The sequence below is a fragment of the Ursus maritimus genome, unplaced genomic scaffold, assembly GCF_017311325.1.
Source record: "Ursus maritimus isolate PB19 unplaced genomic scaffold, ASM1731132v1 scaffold_11, whole genome shotgun sequence".
Lineage (NCBI taxonomy): Eukaryota > Metazoa > Chordata > Mammalia > Carnivora > Ursidae > Ursus > Ursus maritimus.
This window is the reverse complement of record NW_024423453.1, coordinates 64,735,770-64,760,816: the sequence shown is the minus strand read 5'-3', so window position 1 is coordinate 64,760,816 and position 25,047 is coordinate 64,735,770. Positions and strand designations below refer to the sequence as shown.

At 39.4% G+C, this 25,047-nt stretch overlaps 1 protein-coding gene across 1 annotated transcript in view; it reads right to left on the bottom strand.

Annotated features, from left to right (window-relative positions):
• The window catches only part of FBXO16 (F-box protein 16), a 51,483-nt gene that overhangs the window by 10,937 nt on the left and 15,499 nt on the right, over positions 1–25,047 (bottom strand). Inside the window, exons 3-6 of the mRNA XM_040625706.1 lie at positions 23,027–23,233; positions 19,341–19,505; positions 14,148–14,380; positions 7,699–7,801 (exon numbers count right to left, since the gene is read on the bottom strand). Of these exons, the coding sequence (XP_040481640.1) occupies positions 7,699–7,801; positions 14,148–14,380; positions 19,341–19,505; positions 23,027–23,233 (708 nt within the window). The remainder of the gene's footprint in view (positions 1–7,698; positions 7,802–14,147; positions 14,381–19,340; positions 19,506–23,026; positions 23,234–25,047) is intronic.

The window sequence follows — 25,047 nt, the reverse complement described above, 5'->3', positions numbered from 1 at the left end:
TTCTTTTATACGGACACCGGGTATGAGATCATAGAAAAGCACCTATTGGTCTCGGTCACATGTTCCTGGCACACAGCTCAAACCCTCGTAATTTCCTAAGTGATGAGAGCACCTAGGAGCATCTTTTCTTCTATGGAGGTGACTGGATGGGCTCCTGGATGGGGGCTGGTTACCGGAAAGAGTATTGGAAGAGTTCCCATATTCCCATATTGCCAAGTCCCTGATTAGAAGCTTAGAATTTTTGGCCCCACTCACCGTCCTCCGGAGAGGGGGGAGGGGCTAGAAATCGACTTAATAATTTTCATGCCTCCATAACGGAGCCTCCATAAGAATCCCAATAGGATGGGGTCGCTCTCACAAACACTGTTGTTATAAATGATCTTTACTTATGTGCCGGTCCATCTGCGTAGCCTGTCCTCAGTCTGTTCCCATGGAGAGGCATGGGATCAGCTACCGATATTCCTCAACTCACGATGGGGGTATGTCCCGGTAAACACATCACAAATGGAAAATACTGGAAGTCAAAAACTGCATTTAATACACCTAACCCACCTCCGCCTAGCCTCCCTTAAACATGCTCAGAACACTTACATCGGCCTACAGCTGGGCAAAGTCATCAAACACAAAGCCTATTTTATGACAAACTGTGGAATAGCTCAGGTAACGTAGTGAATGCTGTACTGAAAGCGAGAAACAGTTGGTTGTTAAGTGTATCGGCTGTTTATCCTCGTGACTGCGTGGCTGACTGGCTGCCCCCGACCTGGTCACGACAGAGTGTCACACTGCATATCGTTAGCCTGGGTAAAGATAAAATCCAAAACTCAAAGTATGGTTTTGACTGAATGTGTATGGCTTTTGCACCACCATAAAGTTGAAAAAAATCGTAAGTTAAGCCACTGGAAGTCAGGGACCTTCTATAATTTAAATATATTTTTCTTGGGACGCCTGGGTGGCTCAGTCGGTTAAGCATCCAACTTTTGATTTCAGCTAAGGTCCTATCTCAGGGTTGTGGGATCGAGCTCCGTATCAGGCTCCATGCTCAGCACAGAGTCTGTGCAGGGAGCCCGATGTGGGGTCCAGCTGTGAGCTGTGGAGGAAGGCTAAGCAACCCTAGGCAGGGTTTTGAAATTTAAATCTAAGACCATGGGGTGCCTGGGTGGCTCAGTCTGTTAAGCTTAAACGACTGCCTTCAGCTCAGGTCATGATCCTGAGTCTGGGGATGAGTCCCACATCGGGCTCCCTGCTCAGCAGGGAGTCTACTTTTCCCTCTGCCCCTCACTCCACTCTCGTGCTCTCTCTCACTCTCTCTCGCAAAGAAATAAATGAAATCTTTAAAAAAATAAAATAAAACAAAAATAAATCCAGGACTATGTGATGGCACCATTCAGGCTGCCAAGTGAAGTGAGGTAGGGATATGTCGCAAAATGTGCATAGGCCATATAATTCGAATGGTTATTTGTTAGCAATGATAGTGAATTTGAATCGCAAAACAGCCATGCCTTAGAAAATTGGCTTCTACTGTAGTTTGTGGTGAAATACTATATTACTAAATGTTGTATACACTCCCGTATATATATATACACACACACACTATATAAATACCATATATAGAGTACATACCACATATATATATATATATTTTAAGCAAGCCGTAGGCCCAAAGCAGGACTTGAACTCACAACCCTGAGATCAAGAATCACATGTTCTACTGACTGAGCCAGCCAGGCAGCCCACAAACATGTATTTTTAAAACCCCAGTAGTAGCAGTGATTAAGTATCTGTCATAACTAATATGTATATAACTAATAATATTACATAACTCACAAACACAGTTCTTCTCTTCTGGAAGATCCCAAAGAGAAGCCAATTTGTGTCAAATATTTTGTATGTAACTCTTAAGAACAGGTAGCCATTATATGCTGCTGTCTAAATATTCAGCAGAAGAGAAGCAGGTAGAGTCACTCCTGTTGGAAACGCCAGGGTAATTTATTATGCATAGCATCGTAAAACCAGAGATAACAAGACGGAACAAGAAAACTATGCTCTCTTAAAGGCAAAGGATAAATGCAAAGACTCTAAGTAGTGGTCCTGCCTGGGAGTTCATTTTGCCCCCAGGATTCTCAGCAAGTAGGCCCTTTCTTCTCTTACGTATCAAAAAGTAACAGCAACCAATACCGTAATTAGCAAGCAGTGGAGTGCGTGCCGCACGGAATTCACAGCACTGAGTTCAATACACATGCCCCGCTCAGCCCGAGTGTGGAATTAAAAAAACCTAACTTTGATGAGGAATGAATGCATGAACGTATGTGCAGGCACAAGACTGTGCAGAGACCACACAGGAAAAAAAAAAATGTGGCTCACATTTCAATATACAGGTACGAATGTGACCATTTTTCATATAGTAGACACCATGAGAGAAAGAAAAGACAAAGAAAGATAAAGAAAACTGAGGGGAAGCAAAAGTAAAAGCAAGAAAGAGAAGCTTACTCCATAGGTTGGGGCCTCCTGCCAAGGCCCCCAGGCTGTCTGGTTGACCCCTCCTTCTGCAGCTTCTTATAGGCTCGGGATCTCTCCTGCAGCCTCAGGTGCTGATCTGCTGGGATTTTGATCTTGCTTATTGGTATTACCCATACTTGCTACTATTTACCGAAGGCTTCTTTGAGCCAGGCACTAACCTAAATGCTTTACATCCCCCCTCCCAGCCCTGTGAGGTTTGTGGCATTCCTAACTCCATTTTACAGACGAGGAGACAGAACCTCCCAGGGGTTAATAAATGGCCCAAATCACAATCCTGCAAGGCAGTTATCATGATTCCCATTTTACAGATGGAGAAATGGAGGCTCGGGAAGGTTTAGTAACTTATCCAAAGTCACTCCATTTAGTTAAAAGAGCTCAAGTCTGTCTGGCTGCAAAGCCCATGTTCTTTCTTACTCTGCATTCCAAATGGAATTCTCAGGATTTCACTGCTTGAGCTAAATGATTAAAAATCTCTCCTGTAGAGATTTCTCGTTCTGCACATCCCAACCAAATAGATGTTAGAAAACAAATACCTGGGGAAGTGATCAGGATTTGAAAGAAATCTATTGCAGACTGCCCATAGGAAACCATGGCATACATTTGTTTCATAAACACTTCTGTTAGAATCAACTGTAGTTTCTAAAGCCCCAAGAAGAAGACAGGAGACAGAAACCAGCTTTGATTGGTTGATCTTCGGAGCTCAGGAGGGTGATGGATTCCTTCTGGAATTCTATGTAAAGTCACTTTGGCCACAGCTGTGTCCCTCAGGTAGAAGAGAGCGGGGAGAGGACCTGTAGGGGACTGTGGGGTCCCACAGCTCCAGTCTGTAGCCTGGAATGGACTTTAAAGATGTTGGAATCTAAACTCTGATTTTCTAAATGGGAAAATGAAAACTCACAGGCTGAGTGACTGCTGGTTAACTGTAGAGCAGGGGACAGAACTCTGGGTTTCCTGATTCTTAAACCATTGTTCTTTCCATGACAAGAATCAGGGATTGCTTTAGAGCATATCCTTTTTTCCTCTGCTTCTGACTCAGAGAGGGAAAAAAGAAAAAGGTGAGAAGGCTTGCAGAAGCATTTTAAAACACAGAACACTAAGAATCAAGTTATCTTGGAAAATGTTGAAGAAGTTAAGCGCAGAGGCTGGAATCAGAGCACAGAAAAAGAAAGTCATATGTGAAGCAATTATGGTAAGCAGGCAATTCGAGGCTTTTTTTACTTGTATTTAGGTGAATGCTCTGAAACCGTAAGCTTTTTGAAATCCGTGGCCAAATCAGAACCTAGAAAGTGATATGACTTCTAGTTTCTAAGTAAAAGTTAAATGTGAGATTAAGGGTATTTCCAATTTTTATACTTAATTTGGTAGGAAAAAGAAGAAAGGAAAAATGACAGGACACAAGACGTCAGCTGGGGTCCTCTGAGTCTACCTCTATGTCCCCGGGAAGTCCAAAGACCACCCTTGGGTTTTTGTGAAGGGGGGGGCTTTTGTTTTTCTGGTCTTCTAGACTTCTGAGATCTTGCTTTCATGTGTAAATTGAGAATTTATTGCAGAGATGGAAGGCGTGGTTGACATCCCGGTAAGAGCAAATAAATTCAATTGGACTGGATCCTGGCCCTGCTCCCCTGCCTGTCTGAGCTTCTCTCCACCTGGCTGGCTCTCTCTCCGCAACTTCTGTCTCCCTCCCCTCTCCCTGCACACCCCCCTTCCCACGGAGGAGCAGAAACAACAAACTTCCTCTAATCTCCTGCAAAGCAGGTTTTCCGCCCTCTGAAGTCCAGGTGCTTGTAGCATCCAAGCCCTCAAGATGGCAGCCCTCCTCACAAGCTCCTCAAGGCTTTCCCCCAAGGAGACAGCTCCCTCCTTCCCTTTCCCCAACAGGCACTGCGTGTCTGGTTGTTAAGATTAAAAAAAAAAAAAGATTTTTTTTCCATGTCTTTATACATGATGGGAAAATTTCTGAAGTTTAAGATAGTAGTACTTGCTATACTGTGGTAGTGTTTCTATTTTTTGTTTGTTCTGTATGGAATTTTATTATCATAACTAAGTGTAATGGACATTTCTTGATATGTATCTAATTTTAATAAACGGTCTTCAAAATCGGAAAGCGTTAGTGATCAGATCTAGGCTTTATTCGCATCTTCTCTCAGTGACTCCCCACCACAGGTGGTTGAAGGAAGGAGCTGTAAAGAGGCAGCTTTAGAACTGAAAGCCTTGAGAGGAAATCAGGTACCCTTTTAAGGGGTGGGTCTTGAAAACTCAAGCCTATTAAAGAACAGAAAACATCACAAGCTCACTGTTTGGCTTCGAAACTATTTCCCTCAAGCAGGTTTCTGTTTGGGAGGCATCTTTCATATTTGGAAGCGGTAAGTCATGGTAAGCACAAAGTGAAGAAGGTGGGTCTCAGTGGCCTCATAGCCACCGTCCTGGAGAGACAGCTTAAGGGATATTCTCTGTACTCTTTCACGCTCCCGTGCTTTTTCCTGTTCCAACCTTTCCACTTCACGAAGCTCTACCTTCTCTGACTATCCAGGTATTTTCTGCTTACAGGGAGAAGGAATATTTAGTGTTCAGGTCTCAGGTACCTTCTGGGCGGCTTTGTCCATCTGTCCCTCTCATCCTCACCTCTGTAATGTGTTCCCCTGAGTTCTGCCTGCTCACCTGTTTCCCTAGTTCCTCCTGAAATCTCCCTGCATACACCTATCTAAATGAGGTCGGAACTTTCCATCGAACAGCACAGGGTTCTCTCCATGGCAACTGCACTGGGCTGTGTCCACCACCCTTTCTCTACAGCAGCAGTTCTCAGAGTTTTACTCCCTTCTCTCCTTCGGTCCCCTCATTGCATTTCCTCAAAACCCATTTCTTCTCTCTCGGGTCCCACATCCAGCATTTCCTAATTTTCACCAGCGCCTTACAACACTGAGGAGGCTGCTTCTTTCCTCTGAGCTCCGTGGCCCACGGGGAGGGCCAACTGCCACCGCGTGGAGATTGGGCCTGAGCCACTCGCAGCCTCGCGGCCCACCACAGCCCGGCTTGTCACAGGCGTCATTACCAACAGAAAGATCCTAGCACGCTTCTGGAGGGTTCAAAGATGCCTTATGCTCCTTATCAAAACCGCTAAGCCTAAATCGTGGCGATAATTAGTATATTTACACCAACAGTACAAGGAGATCAATCCGGGCGCACACTTCATTTTATTCATGGCTTCGTTGTTCTCCATCGTTGTTTAATTTGTCCTGGTTTCCCCTCCAGCCTTCATGAGCACAACTTTTAAAGTTTAGAAATATAATGAATTTTTTAACTTAAGCAAGCCCTCCTAAGTGTGTGACAGATGGCTAATGGCAAAAGCCGCTGGGGAAGGTTTCTGTGTAGCCTTTGATTTTGTTGTTTTGACTGTGCTGATAATTTGTAAGCAAACATCAACCATAAACTTTTATCATCCTTTGAATTCCCGGCTCTCCCCCCGGATTTCTCTGCTACTCCTGGCCTAGAAGAGGCCGGGGAAGCCAGGCAGAAGCGTGCCTAAATGGCCTGTGTGATAAGCCTCATAAAGTTATTCTTCTCCATTAATGGTTTTCACTGACAATTTTACTGCTCGGCTTTAAGCCTCCCCATTTCCTTGGGCATCTGTACGTATGTCTGTGATAAGCCTCACCCAGTCCAACAAAACTGGCCCCGCAGAATACATACAGTCTTATTTTTTAAAAAAGCTCATTTTAAAAAAGCTCTCTCTTTTTTTGAAACATAACACTTGAACATACATTGAAGCAGAAAGGAATAGAGCTTTAAAGCAGAGCTATAAACGTGATTTATTCATGAGTACATACTTACTCCACTCCCAACTGACATCCATTTTATATTAATTTTCCTTGAGTGTGTAACCTCAGCTACTTTCTAGATCTTTCCTACGAAAACGAACTTTTTATCCCACCCTTATTCCCTTCTACTTTGCTCCAAAGACTCTCATATGGGCTAAGAGGGATCCACTGGGGGTACAGAACCACAATTTGGGCAACTCCGCTATGAAATAATAATGCTCCCTAGTCACAATCACTGACTCTATTAGGTAGTCAATTAGCTATTTTTTAATTAGGGAAAGAAAAGGTCCTCATTCATTTTCTCTGAAGTTACTTGAAATGCACTTTTATAATCATACTCCACTGGCAGCAGGAAAGCTATGGAAAGTACACCTTTTTCTTAGGTGAGTGCAACCTTCACTCTACAGGTAAGTAATTTTTTTTTTTTTTTAAGATGTTATTTAGGGACCCCTGGGTGGCTCAGTCGGTTAAGTGGTTAAGCGGCTGCCTTCAGCTCAGGTCAGGATCCCAGGGTCCTGGGATCAGCAGGGAGCCTGCTTCTTCTACTACCTGCCACTCCCACTGCTTGTGTGCTCTCTCTCTCTCTCTCTGACAAATAAATAAATAAATAAAATCTTAAAAAAAAAGATTTTTTAAATTTATTTATTTGAGAGCGAGAGTGAGTGAGAGAGAGCAGGGGGAGGAAGAGGGAGAAGCAGACTCCCCCGTGAGCAGGGAGCCAGGACCCCAGGGATCATGACCTGAGCAAAAGACAGACACTCAAACAACTGAGCCACCCAGGCGCCCCTCTAGGTAAGTAATTCCTATAGAGAAATTTCTATAGCCCATCCTCTCCCCACCGCAAAGGACTCACAGCAGAAGAAAGAACCAATGATAGCAATGTTCCCTTTATATTGTATACTTTTCAACCTCAGATTCATACACTTTAGTTCATCCAGTTTTGGGTTTTTTTTTTTAACAGATGAGAAAATAGAGACTTAGAGTCTCATGGGAATAAAAGGTAGAACATAGGGAACACAGTCACTGATACTATGATAGTGCTGTGTGGTGACAGATGGCAGCCACACTTGCGGTGAGCACAGCATAACGTCTAGAGACGCGGAATCACAATGTTGTACACCTGAAACTAATGCAACACTGTATGTCAACTACACTCAAATAACAATTTTTTTAAAATAGAGGCTTAGAGAAATTAAATAAAGGATGCCTTCAAGGTCACATAGCTTGTCAGTCAGAGACCAGAATTTAAAGCCCCACTTGAGGATTCTGATTTAAAAAAACCCAAAATTCATTTCACAAATAGGATTAGAGACCCAGCAATTTTCATAAATGTTACGGTGCAGAAGCTTTTATAAGCAATACTTACCAGTGACTGTGCTTTTCTTAGCTTAGATCTGTCCTGCAATTTATTTTTCTTATCATGTGATTGTCGGCTGAAATCTGGGTTCATTTCGTGTCTTTTCCTCCTTCTGTAAATTAGAAATCATTGGAACATTACAAACAATCATTTTAAATTTGCATAGCTATTTGTCTGCTGGACTTTGTTGTTCCTGTGATTTAAGCGATTGTTTTCACTCAACTGGAAACGAGCCAAATGTAGATCACTAGAGGACTGGCTGAATCAGCTCCAGCACTCCCGCACACCCGCACAGTGGAGCGCTACGAGCTGTAAAAAGGAAAGCAGGGTATTTCTACATCCAACTGTGCGGTGATCTCCAGGGTATATTGTTATATGAAAAAGGAAAGGTGAATAAAATGGTATGTGTTGTGGGCTACCATTTATTTCAGAAACGGATGTGTGTTATTTTGCTTTTAACTTCCACTTAACAAAATTTTAATTTTGTTAAGTGGAAGGACTATCCCACAACATCTTGGAAAATGGTGACCTATCAGTAGGCTTGCCCTTGTGATCCAATCAAGAACAAAGAACAGTAGGGAGGGGTAGGAACAGAAGCTAGACTTCTCCAAATATACTTTGTTTTATATATTTGACTTTGGAACCTTCTCTATTTTCTCAAAATTATAATACAAAGGAAGAAAGCCCCTAAAATCTAAGCACAAAATGGAAGAAACAATCTTGTCTCTGGAGTTGGTGGCATTACTGCACACGGAGGGATTACTTGATGGGACATTAGCATAGTAATTTGTCTGAATATTCTTAGTAGAATATATCCTAAGGACAAAAACACAGGCAAAGAAACCTTAAACCATTTTTAGTAATCCTATTGTTTGAATTAATATTAGTATTGGTTTTCTAAAACTATCACATATATTTGGATAAAGTAGGGATCAGCAAACTATAGCCCAGAGGCCAACTTGGCCGAGTGCCTATTTTTGTAGATAAAGCTAAACTGGGACATCTTCATGCTTATTGTTTGTTTCTTGTCTTGGGCTATTTTCAGGCTACAATGGCAGAGTTGAGCAGTTGTGACAGAGACATGTCCTGTAAAAGCCTAACATATTTTTGTCTGGCGCTCTCCAAAAGAGTTTGCCTATAGTAATGTATCCAGGCGGTGGTCCTCAATAGCCGCTAACATCACAAAGAAGGGAGACAAGCAGAAATTATGTACATGCTCTTATATACTCAAGCCTCTAGATTTGACTACCAGTATGGCCAAGGACAGGAGACAGAGGAACCTCCAGGGTAAATGACCCGATTTCTATAACAAACAAATTGCAAGGAGGGGAAAAAAAGGACAGAGGGTAAGCCTATAGATCCAAAAAGGATTTTTTAAAAAAGATTTTATTTATTTATTTGATAGAGAGAAAGCACAAGCAGGAGGGAGAGGGAGAAGCAGGCTCCCCGCTGAGCAGGGAGCTGAATGTGGGACTCGATCCAGGACCCTAGGATCATGACTTGAGCTAAAGGCAGACACTCAACCGACTGAGCCACCCAGGCGCCCTAGATCCAAAAAAGATTTAAGGTGATGTATGGACTAAATACAACCTGCAGACTTTGTTGGAACTTGATTAAACAAACCAACTGTTTAAAAATACCATTTATGAGATGTTCAAAGATACCTCAAAACTGACTTGATATTTGATTGATTGTATTGTGAAATCATCCTTTGATTTAGATGTGATATGTATAATATCATATTTTTAGAAAAAGTTTATCTTTTAAGGATAGGCATTGATTGAAATATATGTGAATGAAATAATACGACACTTAGATTTGTCTCCAAAGTGAACTGGGGGAAGGGCAGAGTGGGTGAGGGATAAGTTCATGAGTTCAAAACCATTAATGCTAGCTGATGGTTACAAGAAGTTGTATTTTCTCTACTCTTATATATTTGAATTTCCAGTATAAAAATTTTTATTTGTTTAAAGATTTTATTTTTATTTACTTATATTATTTATTTATTATTTATTTATTTATTTTGAGAGAGAAAGAAAGCAAGAGAGTGAGCGAGAGCAGGGGGAGAGAGAGATCCTCAAGCAGACTCAGTGCTGAGCTCAGAGCCTGATGCGGGGCTCAATCCCACAGTCCTGAGATCACGACCCAAGCCGAAATCAAGAGTTGGATTGCTTAACCGACTCACCCAGGCACCCCATAAAAAATTTTATTTAAAAAGATCAGCTTTCCCAAATATTTCTTATTGCTTAATTTGCAAAAATTTCCCCCAACTTTTAATTAAGAAGTTTCAAACATACAGAATAGTTGAAAGAATAACACAGTGATTACCCAGGAACTCTCCAACTAGATTCAACAATTAGTAACATTTTGCTACGTCTGCTTTCTCTCTATATATACATAGATACATATATATACACGTACATGCCACATATATATGTATGTATGTATTTTTGCCGTACCATAGGAAAATAAATTGCAGACACTTCACCCCTAAATACTTCAACACTCATCTCCTAATATAAAGACATTTGCCTCCCTAACCACAGTAGTATCATCATACTTTGGAAAATGAATGGTAGTTCTTTAATATCACTTAATATTCAGTTCGTATTCAAATTTCTGCAATTGTCCCAAGAATGCCTTCTATAGTCTTTTTTTAAAAAATCAGAATCCTATCTAAATTCAAATTGCAGGGCGCCTGGGTGTCTCTGTCATTAAGCATCTGCTTTCGACTCAGGTCATGATCCCAGGTACTGGGATCGAGCACCACATTGGGCTCCCCACTTGGCGGGGAGCCTGCTTCTCCTTCTCCCTCTGCCTGCTGCTCTCCCTACTTGAGCTCACTCTCTCTCTGTCAAATAAATAAATAAAATCCTTAAAAAAAATAAATTCAAACTGCATTTGGTTGTTATGTCTCTTATGTCTACAATATTTTCCCCACTTCTTTTTTCCCCCATGGCACTGACTCTTTGAAGAGTCCAAGTATCTGGTCTATCTTGGTGAATGTAGCACATGCATTTAAAAGAAATGTATTTGTGGAATTGTCTACTTATCTCTTTAAAGCTGTCAATTTTTGTCTTATGTACTCTGAGGCTTTGTAATTAAGTACATATGTATTTGTAGCAGTTATATCTTTCGGCTTAATCCCTGTATCATTATGAAGTATCCCTCTTTATCTTTAGTAGAACTCTTTGTCTTGATGTCTATTTTACTTGAAATTAATTAAAAGTCATTCTAGCCTTCTTATGCTTACTTTTTGCATGGTACATCTTTTTCCATCACTTCATTTTTAAACCTATTTTTGTCTTTAAATTTAAGGTGTGTCTCATATAAAGTATACAGTTGGTTCTTGCCTTCTTACCCATTCTGATAATCTCTACCTTTTAATTGGGTGTTCAGTACATTAACATTTAAAGTAATTATTGCCTTTCACAAACAGTACTTGAGTTTCACAGAAAACCCATGACATTATCACTTTATCTCACGTTAATGTACCATTCATATGCCTGGGTAGCTAAGTTCGCCTCTCTCTTATTTGCCACCATAGTTCAGACTAAGGGCCACATACGAATTCTTAAATACTATCTTCAGGGATACATAGTCAATACATTCACAATGATTCAATTCGAGAGTTTAAAAGGATGTACAATTAAATTCGTCCTATCTATCCTTGTCTCCAAATTACCATTCTCCTCCTTGAAGGGAAATGATACATATCAGTTTCTTGTGTATATTCCAGAGATATTTTATGTATAGATATCTTATAAATATATATATATTCTTTCTTTCCCACCTATTTTAATATAAATGGTAGTATTTCTTTTAAGCTCTGTTTTGTACATTGTTTGTTTTTCTGCCCAGTATTTTCTAAATTATCAGCAAACTAATTGACTTTTTCTGATACAACTAGATGAATTTTCAGTTCATGATTTGAAAGGCTACACTTCTCTCCAAATCAGCTAATGAGTATTGCAAAGGTGGACAGTTGTGATATAAAAATGAGTAAGGCACGGTCTGCATCCTCCAAGAGCTCGAGTCTTGTCTAATGAGGGATACCACTCTCTTCTCACCTCCAAAGGGACTCCAATAGTCCCAAAGATACACATGTAATCTGAATGTCCCCAAGTCATCAAACTCTCTGGGGTTACTCTTTCATTTATTAGCCAAATAATATAATTTTAGAAACCATCCTACAAAAGAAATGCTTATTTACTATGTGTCAGGTCCTATCATAAACATGTCACCTGCATGAGGATTACCTCACAGGGATCCTGTGAGTTAGGTATTACCATTTTTTTTTACAGGCACAGAAACCAAGGCACAGAGAAGTTAAGGAACTCCACAGCATCACAAAGCTACAAGCGTGGGAGTCTGGATTTGAACCCACGCAGTATGGCTCCAGTTCTTAGGCTGCCTTGATGTTCCTCTGTTGAAATACATTCTGAAAACATGGCAGATACATTAAAACATTCTAAAACCCTTCAAAATTTGTTTCCTTTATTACTTGTTTACCCTGTGTACGTGCACATACATGTACATACAGGTACATACGTGTATACAGATGGAGATCTATATTTTGTTACTTTCTCTTCTTTCTGTACTATGGGTGGCATACTGTAGATGCTCCCTTGACATTTGCTTTTCTCACTTAACCAACATAGCTTTTCACTCCTTATCAGCTCATAGAGCTCCTCATTTTTACAGTTGCCTAATACTCCATTGTGTGAATAGACCATACATAGTTTACTGAACAGACATTCTCCATGTAGGAAAATTTAAGTTATTCCCAATAGTTTAAAGTCCTAAATGAGGGGTGCCTGGGTGGCTCCGTCAGTTAAGCATCTGCCTTCAGCTCAGATCATGATCCCAAAGTCCTGGGATCAAGCCCCGTGTTGGGCTCCCTCTCCCTCTTCCTCTGCCTGCCACTCCCCTTTCTTGTGTGCTCTTGTTCTGTCAAATAAATAAATAAAATCTTAAAAAAAAATAATAAAGTCGTAAATAATCCTACAATAAATACCCTTGCACAGATATACTTTTTATATTTTTAAGGTTGATTCCTAAAAGTGGTAATTTTGGGGTCAAAATGTAAACACATATTTTTTTTGCTAGATAACTGTCAAATCTCCGTCTATAAGGTTTGTGCCAATTTACATTCCCACCAGCAATGTATGAGCATACCTCTTTGCCCACAGCCTCACCAATAGAATGTACTGTCAAAGTTTAAAGTTTTTGCCAATCATATAGTTGAAAAATGGTAAAATAATGAGGTTTGTTAGTGGGAATAGGGTGGAAGAGTTGGGGGGGTCGTATTTCTCTGAGTATACTTTCATGCACTTTTTGTATACTTTTGTATAGTTTTAACTTTAGACCCATGTAACATACCCAAACCGAAGGAGATATTAAAAAAAAAGAACCCACATAACTTTGAACACCGTATTATGAATGTATGCTCTCACACTAAAGTCAAAAAGAACCATGAACAAATATTGAATTCTAGTTAGCAGATTTGGTTCTTTTTTTTTTTTTTTTAAGACTTTATTTAGGAGCGCCTGAGTGGCTCAGTCAGTTAAATATCTGCCTTTTGCTCAGGTCATGATCCCAGGGTCCTGGAATGGAGCCACATCAGGCTCCTTGCTCAGTGGGGAGTCTGCTTCTCCCTCTCCCTCTGCCCCCTCCTCTCTGCTGTGTTCTCTCTCTCTCAAATAAATAATAAATTAAATAAATAATCTTTTAAAAAAAAGATTTCATTTTTTGAGAGAGAGAGAGCACACGAGCACACAAGTAAGGGGAGGGGTAGAGGCAGGGGCAGAGGGAGAAGCAGACTCCCCGCTGAACGGGGAGCCCAACGCGGGGTTCAGTCCCAGGACTCTGAGATCAGGACCTGAGCCAAAGGCAGCCACTGAACCTACTGAGCCACCTGGGTGCCCCAGCAGATTTGTTTTAATAATGAAATGGGTTAGCAATTTTGAAATTACATTCAGAATTTGTAAGTAAATATATACTGTTTATGTATATGTGTATATATATATTATATAGTATACAATTTTTATGCAAGTTATATATGTACATATATAATTTTGATTATATATTATATGTACATATATAAATGTATAAATAAATATGAGAGCCAGGTTTCTCCTTGTCAGAGAAAGGAGGTGCAAATATGAAAAAGGAAAAGACCAGAATGAACTCTATGGTGCTAGATTGCAATCTGAAGTATTAAATATTAAAAGAAGCTGTAATGTTAAATCATTATAGCTACAAAATGCAAACAAATCCTGATGAACAGGGTAAATTTACCAATAATGATTCATTTACCTTTCAATGACTTTTTGCTTCTATGTATTGAAAAGCATTTGTATTTCACAGGAAATTCTATTTTCCTCTTTTCATATACTTAAGTGCCAGCAAATTGTTTCTAACAGCGAATAAGTAGAGAAGAGCGTGGAGCTTCTCACCCTTGCCAGATTTGCTCAGTGGGGTCACAGTTGTCCAGGTAATTGAAGCGAATGATATCAGTTGGATGCTTGTCAGAGGATCGCCAGGGTGGGAGTTCTTTCTCGCCTGGCTGAGTTTTCTTTCTCAAAGAGGAAGAGGACCGGAAAGCTGATGCAGGGGACTGCTTTTCCTCTGCAGAACAGCTTGTAAGTGGTTGAACATTGCCAACGGCAAACCCATCTTTTGGAGGTGTCTAGAGGAAGAAAATTAATTATTTCTGTGCTTAAAATATCGTAATAAGTACAACAATAAGGGGCGCCTGGGTGGCGCAGTCGTTAAGTGTCTGCCTCCAGCTCAGGGCGTGATCCCGGCGTTATGGAATCAAGCCTCACATCAGGCTCCTCCACTATGAGCCTGCTTCTTCCTCTTCCACTCCCCCTGCTTGTGTTCCCTCTCTCGCTGGCTGTCTCTATCTCTGTTAAATAAATAAATAAAATCTTTAAAAAAAACCCAATAAAACAAAACATCATCATCATCATCGCCAAGACTGCAACGATAATGGTGACAATAATAGCAGTCACCAACCCAGGAGTCCTCGTATGTCCCAGGTACTGTCTCAGGAAGTTTTCATGCATTCTTTTATTTAACCTTTATAATAACTCTAAAAGGTAATAGTTACTACTCCCATTTTACAGAAGAGGAAACTGAAGATGGGATAAGCCAATGAACTTGCCCACTATTATGTAAGTGGTAAGACAGAGGGTCAGAATGTGAATCTAGGACGGTCTTGCTTCAAGTCCTTGCACTAAACCTCCCTATCCTGGGCTGCCACCTCTGCTACCACATCATTGTGTAAGTTTTCCACAACTGCAGTTAATTGACTCATAAAAACGTACACATTCCAAAAAATAGTACTCCAGGCTTAATTATCTGAAACACGTAGGGACAACTTTGAGTTATACAGAGGTAGACTGTAGATTTTATCAGTTATCAAAACCTTAACTGCTCACAAAGAATACTTCTGCTTTAATTTCCCAAATGGAAAGTCTATTTTTGTGTGTGAAATTCATAAGGTTTTTATGTGGTTGTAACCTAAGGGAAGTGGTAATGGTATGTTGAGAAGCCATTAAAGGCTTAATTTTTGTTCTTTAAGAGATTAGGGAAACTTTGCGTGGTAAATTGGTTTGCTTGAATTGTTTGTGACAATTAAAAAATTCCCCAACCCCTTCAAGCAGAATCAGTTTCTTACCCTTGTTTCAACTGTTCTTTGTATATATTTCTGTTACAGGATAGCACTTAGTACTCAGTATTGTAATTATGTATTTGTCTATGTCCTAGGCCACTGGACTAGACTCCTCGAAAGCAGGGTTAGGATCATTATACTCAGCACCTAGCACCTAACAGTATTTAATAAATATTTACTAATTTAATGAATGATTGTAGTTTAGTAAATTAAGAAGACATTTTATATTTATATAATTGATAGCTCATTACTGGTTTGGTATTCAATATTTTGTTCAGGTCTCATTTAGAATGGACATTCATTTCATTTCTCTGAGCTTATATTAAACAAAAACTGTTTTTGCGAAGAAGGTCTAGCTTAATACTACTGGGAATAAATAATACACGATAATAAAAATTTTCAGAGGGAAAAATTTAGGCATAAGTGCTAGTAATTATGTACAAATAAACATTATTCATTCTGAAAAGTAACAAGACGTTTGACACTTTAACAAAATAGGATATAATGAAAGCTGATGACTTTTCTGTACTAAGTAAGCAGGTTTTTTATTCACTTCACCTAAAGTCTTTGAGAATTTTTAGAATCATGAATGATGTTGAACTTTTGTTAAATGCTTTTGTCTGTATATACTGAAATGACCATACATCTTTTCTCTTTTATTCTGTGAATTACATTGGTTACTTTTTAAATATTATGCCAGCCTTACTCCCCATGGTTATCTCCCACTTGGTCATCATGTATTATTTTTTCTTTGTATAGAACTTGATTTAATATGCTAATATTTTAAATAATTTTTATGTCCATGTTCATGAGGGATATTAGTCTGTGATTTTGTTTTATTCCCTTGCAAAGAGTCTATCTGGTTTTGGTATAAAGGTAATGAATTGGGAAGTGTTCCCTCATCTTCCATTTTATGAAAGAATTTATGTAAAATTGATATTTCTTCCTCAAGTGTGTGATAGAATTCACCAATGAAGCTATCTGGGTCTGGAGTTTTGTGGAAAATTATTAATTTGATTTTTAAATTAATAAAGATTTATTCATGTTTTCTATTTCCCAGTGAAACTGTTTTCCTAATCTTTCCTAATTCTCGAAAATTGTCGAGAATTGTCCATTTTTTTTAAAGATTTTATTTATTTATTTGACAGGGAGAGAGACAGCGAGAGAGAGGACACAAGCAGGGGGAGTGGGAGAGGGAGAAGCAGGCTTCCCGCTGAGCAGGGGCTCGATCCCAGGACCCTGGGATCATGACCTGAGCCAAAGGCAGATGCTAACAACTGAGGCCCCCAGGCCCCCTGAGAATTGTCCATTTCATCCAGGTGGTTGAATTTAGTGACGTGGACTTGTTCATAATATTCTCTCATTATCCTTCTCATGTTTACAGGATCTGTAGTGATGGCCCCTTTTTCATTCCTGTTACTAGTCTTTTATGTTTTCTCTCTTTTTTCCTTCATCAGCCTACCTAGAAACTTAGGAATTTTATTTATGTTTTCAAAGAAGCAGCTTTGGTTTCACTGATTTTCTCTATTGCTTGTTCTAATTTCATTGATCTTAGCTCTTTATTATTTCTTCCTTCTATCTACTTTGGGTTCAACTTACTCTTCTTTTTCTAGATGAAGTCTTTTTGAAATTATGCTGTTTGCAGTACATAGCATAGCCTGACAGACAGTTATAAAGATCATTCTAGTCCAGTCCTCTCGTTTTAAGCTTGGGGAAACCAATATTAACCACAACCATTTGCTCATAAAATGCTTTCAAAAGCTCTGCTGGAGCACATGCCAGGTATAGGGTATTGAGGGAAAGGGAGATAGGGCAGGTGCTTGAGTGAAGGTAAATTATGGTTTAATCCAGTGGCTGCCTATGTTCCCATCACTGGAGCAACCTCACACGGCATTAACCAAATTACTCAAGTATGTACAGTGCTGACAGCTGAGTTTTTAACTTTAGTCACATGACTTTTATTAACCTTAGTCACATGACTCTTTAGTCTTTCTGACTTAGGTCTATATTTATTTATTTATTTTTAAAGATTTTATTTATTTATATGAGAGAGAGAGAGCACAAGCAGAGGGAAGAGGCAGAGGGAGAAGCAGGCTCCCCGCTGAGCCGGGAGACCAATGTGGGGTTCAATTCCAGGACCCTGGGATCATGACCTAAACCAAAGGCAGATACTTTTTTTTTTTTTTAATATTTTATTTATTTATTTGACAGAGAGAGACAGTGAGAGAGGGAACACAAGCAAGGGGAGTGTGAGAGGGAGAAGCAGGCTTCCCGCCGAGCAGGAAGCCTGATGCGGGGCTCGATCCCAGGACCCTGGAATCATGACCTGAGCCAAAGGCAGACACTTAACAGCTGAGCCACCCAGAAGCCCCTTAGGTCTATATTTAAAACAGAAAAACTAAAGTTTAGTATAACAAAGTGTTCCTAAAGAAATTTAATACTAAGCAAAGAGGTGGCAATTTTCTTGCAACAGAACGATTCATCGTTTTTAAATATAGTTATACATATTTTATAGAAAAGAATTACAGCTGAAGACAAAGTTTTCAAGTCAGTTATATATATATAATACTCAAAACTTCTTTTCCTTCTACAAGTTGGTCCCTGTCCCAGAATGGCCCAAGCTTCAGCTAGTGAATGCCATTCCCTGTCCCTAACTGAAAATGAGAGTCAAGAAAAGCCTTATCAAATCTCAAAAAAAGAAATCATAGCTATGGTAATTTTTAAAATAACGTTTTCCATCACCGCAGTTTAAACATTTCTTTTTAAAAGAATTCCTCATGGAGTACACCAATTACTGAAATCTGAAAGGCTAGTTTTATCATTGCAATGGTAACAATATTAATTATGTATAGTTTATTACTATACTAAATGTAGATGGATTCTACTTTAAAACAATAAAACTAAACCTAAATGAACAAGTTAGGGATTGACTATTCATCTCTCAAAAGGATTCTTCAATTTTAAAAGGATTCACTGCAATTTTTTCATAGAATATGATACCCCTGTGGTTTTAAAAATCATTAAAAATTTTTAATTTACACATAATTTTTCAGGAACTCATCTATCGTACAAAACGACACACAGCTCTGCATGTGTATAGATCACACCATAAAGAAAAGGCTCATAAAATTTTCCCATGAGTTATCTCATTAACTGTGACTATAGGAATGAACATAAACATTGGTTATAATGCAGAGAAAACAACTAGAAAAATTATTCTTGCATTATTTACTTTTTATCATTATATGTAAATGCTTTACATTGCTAGTTTCTAGATGAAAAAGAACATTAGTGTACTCATTATTCCCTTCCAAAATTAAGGATTTATTGGAAGACTTTTCTTTATAAATGATATAGAAATAAACTTTAGCTCAGCAGGTAGAACCAGACAATTTGAATTAGTAAAGTAGAATTTGATGACCCACTGATAGCAACTACTGCACAGCATACACGGGGTCCCAGTGTCGGAATTGCCTGGCATGTGCGTCGGAGATATGGAAATCCAGGGCTCTGAACAGAAGGAGGAGCTCCAGTCCTCACCTGCTGGGGAACTGCTGGTTTAGGAGTGTCTGATGAGGGTTCTCGGCTAACATGGATGTCTTGAGAAAGGCTATCGTGTTCTCCGAAAAGGAGAATTTTGAAATAATCGTGTATTTCCTTTGCTTACACTGCCTAGTTTCTAGATTAAAAAGAACTTTAGTATACTCCTATTCCCCTTCCCAACTTCAAGTTTGATGGTTTAGTCTTAGTTCTAGAATTCCTATTTTTTAAAAAATTTTATTTAAATTCCAGTTAGCATACAGCATGATACTAGTTTCAGGTGTACAATTTAGTGATCCAACACTTCCTTACATCACCCGGTGCTCACCACAAGTGCCCTCCTTAGTCCCCATCACCTCTTTCCCCCATTCCCCTCCCCCCCATATTCCTAAATAGCTGATATCTGTATGTGCGTTGCTTTTTGATTTACCTTAGGCTTGGTAACATGAAGTTCTTTTACCATTTGAATGTAGTGCTTCTTCCATATTCCCTGCTCAAAGGGAGTTGGAGAGAAATTGATGTACCAGTTAAATCGTAAACATTTGAGCATCCAGAGCTGATCCAGCTCGGTTAAGCTCTTCCAGTGCCAGCTCACCTGCAAAAACAATTGGAAAGAAAAAAAAAAAAAAAAACAAAACAACCCTACTCAGTCTGCATGCCTATTTTCTCTAGGTCTTCAGCTGTCACCCTGGACGTGAGATAACTTTTTTGTTCTTTTCCTTCAAATCGAAGCTTAAAAAGTTACCTACCTGAAGTGTTCCCTACGCAGGCAGAAGGATTTTCTTTAAATGTCAAACCACACTTAGATTCCGAGTCAACTAATACGTATTAACCATCCCACCCTAGGGAGACACGTGTCATTATTACTCTCCTGTTGTAAATGGGGGGACTGAGGCTCAGATATACTTTGGAACTTCCTAGGCATTGATATGAAAGTTATATGAGGGTTATGGAAACTCAGATCTGCATACCGTTTACTCATTTTTTGGTATGCTTCCATTTTCCCTCCATTCTTATGATTTAACTACATAGAAATTTTATAAACAGAAAGCAATTACTGATATCACACGGTGTGTCCTAGATAGCCTTGAAGATTCCGAGAGCGTACACTATTTGCTCTGTACATCCCATTCCCACGGCATCATGGTCAATCTCACACATCCAGCAAATGATGGAGGTGACCCTACTATGTGCAGCAGTGTTTACAATAACTTACTCCAGATTATGAACAAGTCTTGCTGAAAACTAGGGTCAAGTTCCTATACAAAGCTCAGACTAGGGGTTCTGTGTCTTCGCTATAAGAGCTGCAAAGATGGCATCTAAACTTCCAACGCAAATTTCATCCTTGGAAAACTGGTTTCTTTTTCAACACTAATTAAATCATTAATAATATCTGAGCACACACACAAAAAAAAAAAGGAAAGAAGAAAGGGCAGAACACTGTAATATACATCCATTTATCTGGTCCTACCAAGTGCTGAGTTCCATTATGTTTTCTGTGCTGAAGAGGAGACGTACAGGAGAGGGAAGGGTACAATTACAAGAAAAAACAGGTTCAGGAGCTGGAAGGACGAAAAGGGGTAGAGAATCTGACAGAGCCCGGCAGGCAGGAACAGAAATCACATCTACTTTGTTCAACACAGAAATGAAACAACATCACCTTTAATCCCCATATGGTTAATTAACTCAGATTCAGTGGAGAGGTGAGGTTTCACACGGAGGGGATGAGGAGAAAAGTTTCTCAATTCTCCCTCTTTTCCTCATTTTCCTTACATCTTGTTTTGACCTGGGTATTAAGTTGTTTTGATTCCCCCAGGGTAGATAAGGTTTTTGTATGTTTTGTTTTTTGCTTTTTGGTGTTTTTTGTTTTAAGGTGGAGAGGAATGAGGACAGTTGAAGGGGAGGTAGGAGCTTTCAAAATTATCAGCACCCCCATCTTTTTAAACAGTTCAAAGCTCATTTTAGTGCAATGACATTATTGTTTAAATCTAGCTGAAGAACAAATGCCTGTGTCTTCCTCACAAGCAGGACTGGGAACAAATGTAAGGCTGAGATCTTGCAAGACTGACATATGATACACATATATGATAGGATTAGTGATTTCAAACAACATTTCCCTCCAATGATAACATTCTCGTTGTGCAAAACTTGGAAAATTCCAAGAAGTTTTAAGAAAAACAATACCCATAACCCCATCAATCAGAGATGACCTTTATTAACAACCTGACAGAGTTCTTTTCTATCTTTTTTGTAAGCATGTATGAAACAAAATTGGGAAATTATATACAATTTTAAATTGTGCTTTCTTCATTTCACACATTATAAGCTTCTTTGAAAACATGTTTTCTAATGGCCACACAATAATTTATCATATGGCTAAATGACAGTCTCTTATTATTGGACATTTAGAATGCTATGCTCTTTTAAGGAATGTTTCATTTTTGGAATAAGTAATATATGTACATTAGTACTAAACTTAAAGATCCAAAGGGACATGTGGTAAAAGAAAGTCTCTCTCTCATTCCCATCCCCTGGTCACTCCTTTCCCTCACTGGATATAACCACTGTTACAGCTCCTGTGTGTCATTCGAGGAACATTCTAGGCCTACATTAATAAATATGCATATATTATTTTTTCTTTCGAAAGTGGTAGGACAGTTCTGCACCTTTGCTTTTTTTCACTGATGATAGATCTTAAAGATTGTTGCAATTTATTTAACCAGTCCCCTAATGGGGGACATTTCCATTGCTTCCAAACTTTGGCTATTACAAACAATGTTGCAATATTCTTATACAGACTGTTTTTGCATATTGAAGCACTCCAAGAAGTGGGACTGCTGGATCAAAGGGAACCTTTCTTTCTTTCTTTCTTTCTTTCTTTCTTTCTTTCTTTCTTTCCTTCTTTCCTTCTTTCCTTCTTTCTTTCTTTTTTTTAAGATTTTATTTATTTATTTGAGAGAGAGAGAACTATCGGGGGAGGAGCAGAGGCAGAAGGAGAGGGAGAAGCAGACTCCCTGCTGAACAGGGAGCCCAATGTGGGGCTCGATCCCAGGGCCCTGAGATCATGACCTGAGCCAAAGGCAGATGCTTAAGCGACTGAGCCACCTAGGTGCCCCTAAATTGTATATTTTCTTTTAAGGCTTCTGGGTATTAAAGAATACTCAAAAAGGCTTCCTTTCCTGTTTTCTTTGAGTACTTTAATGGTTTCCTTTGATTTCATACCAATCTTTTATCTTACTAGAATTTTTTTTCAGACAGCTGCCCAATTGTCCCAACACCATTTATTAACTCTTCTTTCTTACTGCCTTCATTTTCTTAATTTTAAAGACTAAAATTCTGTTACACCACTGTGAACATGTGGTAACAAGTAATTTCCGGTGTTAACCAGACTCTACGAAAATTCTCAACAAAATGGCTACCAGCTTTATCTTGTAAGTAATGGAAGTATACTTTAATAGACCGTGGACTGACTTGTAGGAAAACAACAGTCAGCCCCTTTTCCAAGGCCACTGGAAGTGAGTCTACTCACTCTGAACTTTTAGTCTTTTTTTTTTTTTTTTAAGATTTTATTTATTTATTTGAGAGACACAGTAAGCGAAAGAGAGAGTATATGAACAGGGGCAGAGGGAGAGGGAGGCTCCCCTGTGGGGCTCCATCCCAGGACCTTGGGATCAGGACCTGAGCCGAAGGCAGACACTTAACCAACTGAGCCACCCAGGCACCCCCAGAACTCTTTTAGTCTTGTACTCTTTGTACATACCCCACTAGTACCTTATTTTGAGCTTTTCTGTTTATGAATAGCCTACACTATACAATTTAGAATTGTTTTCTAGTTGTATGCTATGCAGTATGAGACTGTTCTGCCGATGAACCATTTCATATATATGTTTGTCTCCCAACGAGCAAATACTATTCTGTGGACACTAATGATGTCCTACATCATTTTACATCTACTTTTGAGTAGTAAATACAGAGGCACAAAGAAGGCGGGGGTTAATTTAAACGATTTAAACATCTCATCTATTTCTTGGTTTTGCACATGTGCTTTTTTTTTCTCAGTTTAGCATTTTCTAGGCTATCACTACAAAATGTTGTGTACTGATTCTTTGCCTTTACCTGTGCACAACGACAAAGACTTCGGGGGTCCAGGAAAGAAAAGATGTATAAAGATAACACCCTTGGAAGCTTGGTAGTAAAATCCAGAGCTTCTGCTGGAATTTTTTCTTGAAGCTTTCGACAGCAGAACTTTTGCTGTGACAGGGAGCAACGTTCTAACAGGCCTGTCAAGATTCTTCTCCGTTGAGAGTCTGTCCATTTGTCAAACTGGAAAAAAAGAAAGGTGAAAAAAAAAAAAAACCCTGCAGGTTTAGCCTGTTACCAGAGATTTATTAGAGGAAGGGATAAGAATAGCATAGAATTGAGTTTAATATTTTATTTCTAATGAATAGCGTGTATATCTTCCCCTAATTAAAAAATTTTATGTTTTGCCACTTACCTGTCCTTTCTCACATTTATACATATGAGCATGTGCAAGACCTGAGTGTGTACATAACAGTGCATTTGACCTCAGAACTTGTAGTTACATAAGGACATTAAGTTGGGAACTGGCCATATTCATAAACTGAGACATTATATACTTAAGAATATAATTTCAGGGGTGCCTGGGTGGCTCAGTCGGTTAGGTGTCTGCCTTTGGCTCAGGTCATGATCCCAGGGTCCTGGGATTGAGTTCCGCGGTGGGCTCCCTGCTTGGCAGGGAGCCTGCTTCTCCCTCTCCTGCTGCTCCTCCTGCTTGTGCTCTCTCACTCTCTCTCTGTCAAACAAATCAATAAAATCTTTACAAATGTATATATATATACTTTGAAGAGAAGGCACCTGGGCAGCCCCTCTCTGGCCAGAGTTTCTGTATTAGCTCGTAAATGCCAAACTCCAGGACCAGAAACAAAGCTTTGCATTCACAACTGAAGATAAGGCATACTATGCAAATATCCCTGAGAAGGGCTAAAGTCCCACTAATGTGTAAATGATTGATTGGAGAGAAAATGTCAATAGGAAGACCTGAGGGAAAAAAAGAGCGCCAGAGACAGGAAGTAGATACCAGAGTAATCTGGGGCATGCCAAACAAAAGCTTTGGTTACTTCACTATTTTTCCCAGAGACAACCCTGAATCAGTCCCAAGATCAATGACTGATCAAAGATAAGAATTCGAGGGCTGGCCAAAACCAAAAGAAAGGCTCTTACAGGAACACCTGCCAATTGAATGAGCCACTCACCGGAGGTCTAAACCTCTCTTTTTTTCCTTAGCCCATTTTAGAGAAGAGAAATAGGAAAGTTTGGGGCGACATGTATTTTGTATACTATTGAATTTAACATATATAAATTTTCTATGGTTGTCATAAGCTGGTGAGAATTTTATAAGGAACTTTAGTTGTAATCATAAAATACACTGACTACCTAAAAAGGCATATAAAGCATGACGAGTCAACTTCGTTATAGTCATATGATGTATTTTTTTTTAATCGGCAAGAATACTTCTTGATCAGAACTATTATAGATCTATTTCATGACTCAGGAATCTCAGTTTGGAAACTATAATTCAAGAGGAAACATAGAGAGCAAGATGGAGTCACTCATGTCAAGTAGTGAGGTAAGCAGCCAAGGATGTTGCATCTAAGACCAGATACCACCCAAACCAGCACAGACTGGCAGTACTAAGGGCTGATAATCACTAAGGCCACGGGAACCTGGAAAGACCAAGTGCTGATAATCACTAGATACAGGAGAGGCCTGCAAAGGCACGAGACTGATACAACTCCTTTAAACAGAGGATTTCTGCAGCAAATTGTCAGACCGCAGATACTGACCCTTCCACTTCTGACCGTACCGACCAAAGGCCTTGCCTGGTTGACCTTAAACATCACACAGATTCCCCACTGCTTGAACATAATAAGTAGTATGAGCTGAGAGCTGACCTAGACTGGACCGAGGCCTCACCTCAACTGTGCACTCAGGGACTGACCTCACATTTGATTCTTTAACTTCTTGCCCCTTGTTATAGCTTCTCTGTTTTGTGTGACGTGTAATGCCCAGTGACGTGTCATTGAGTTTGGAATCCTGACATTGTGGAAAGACATAAC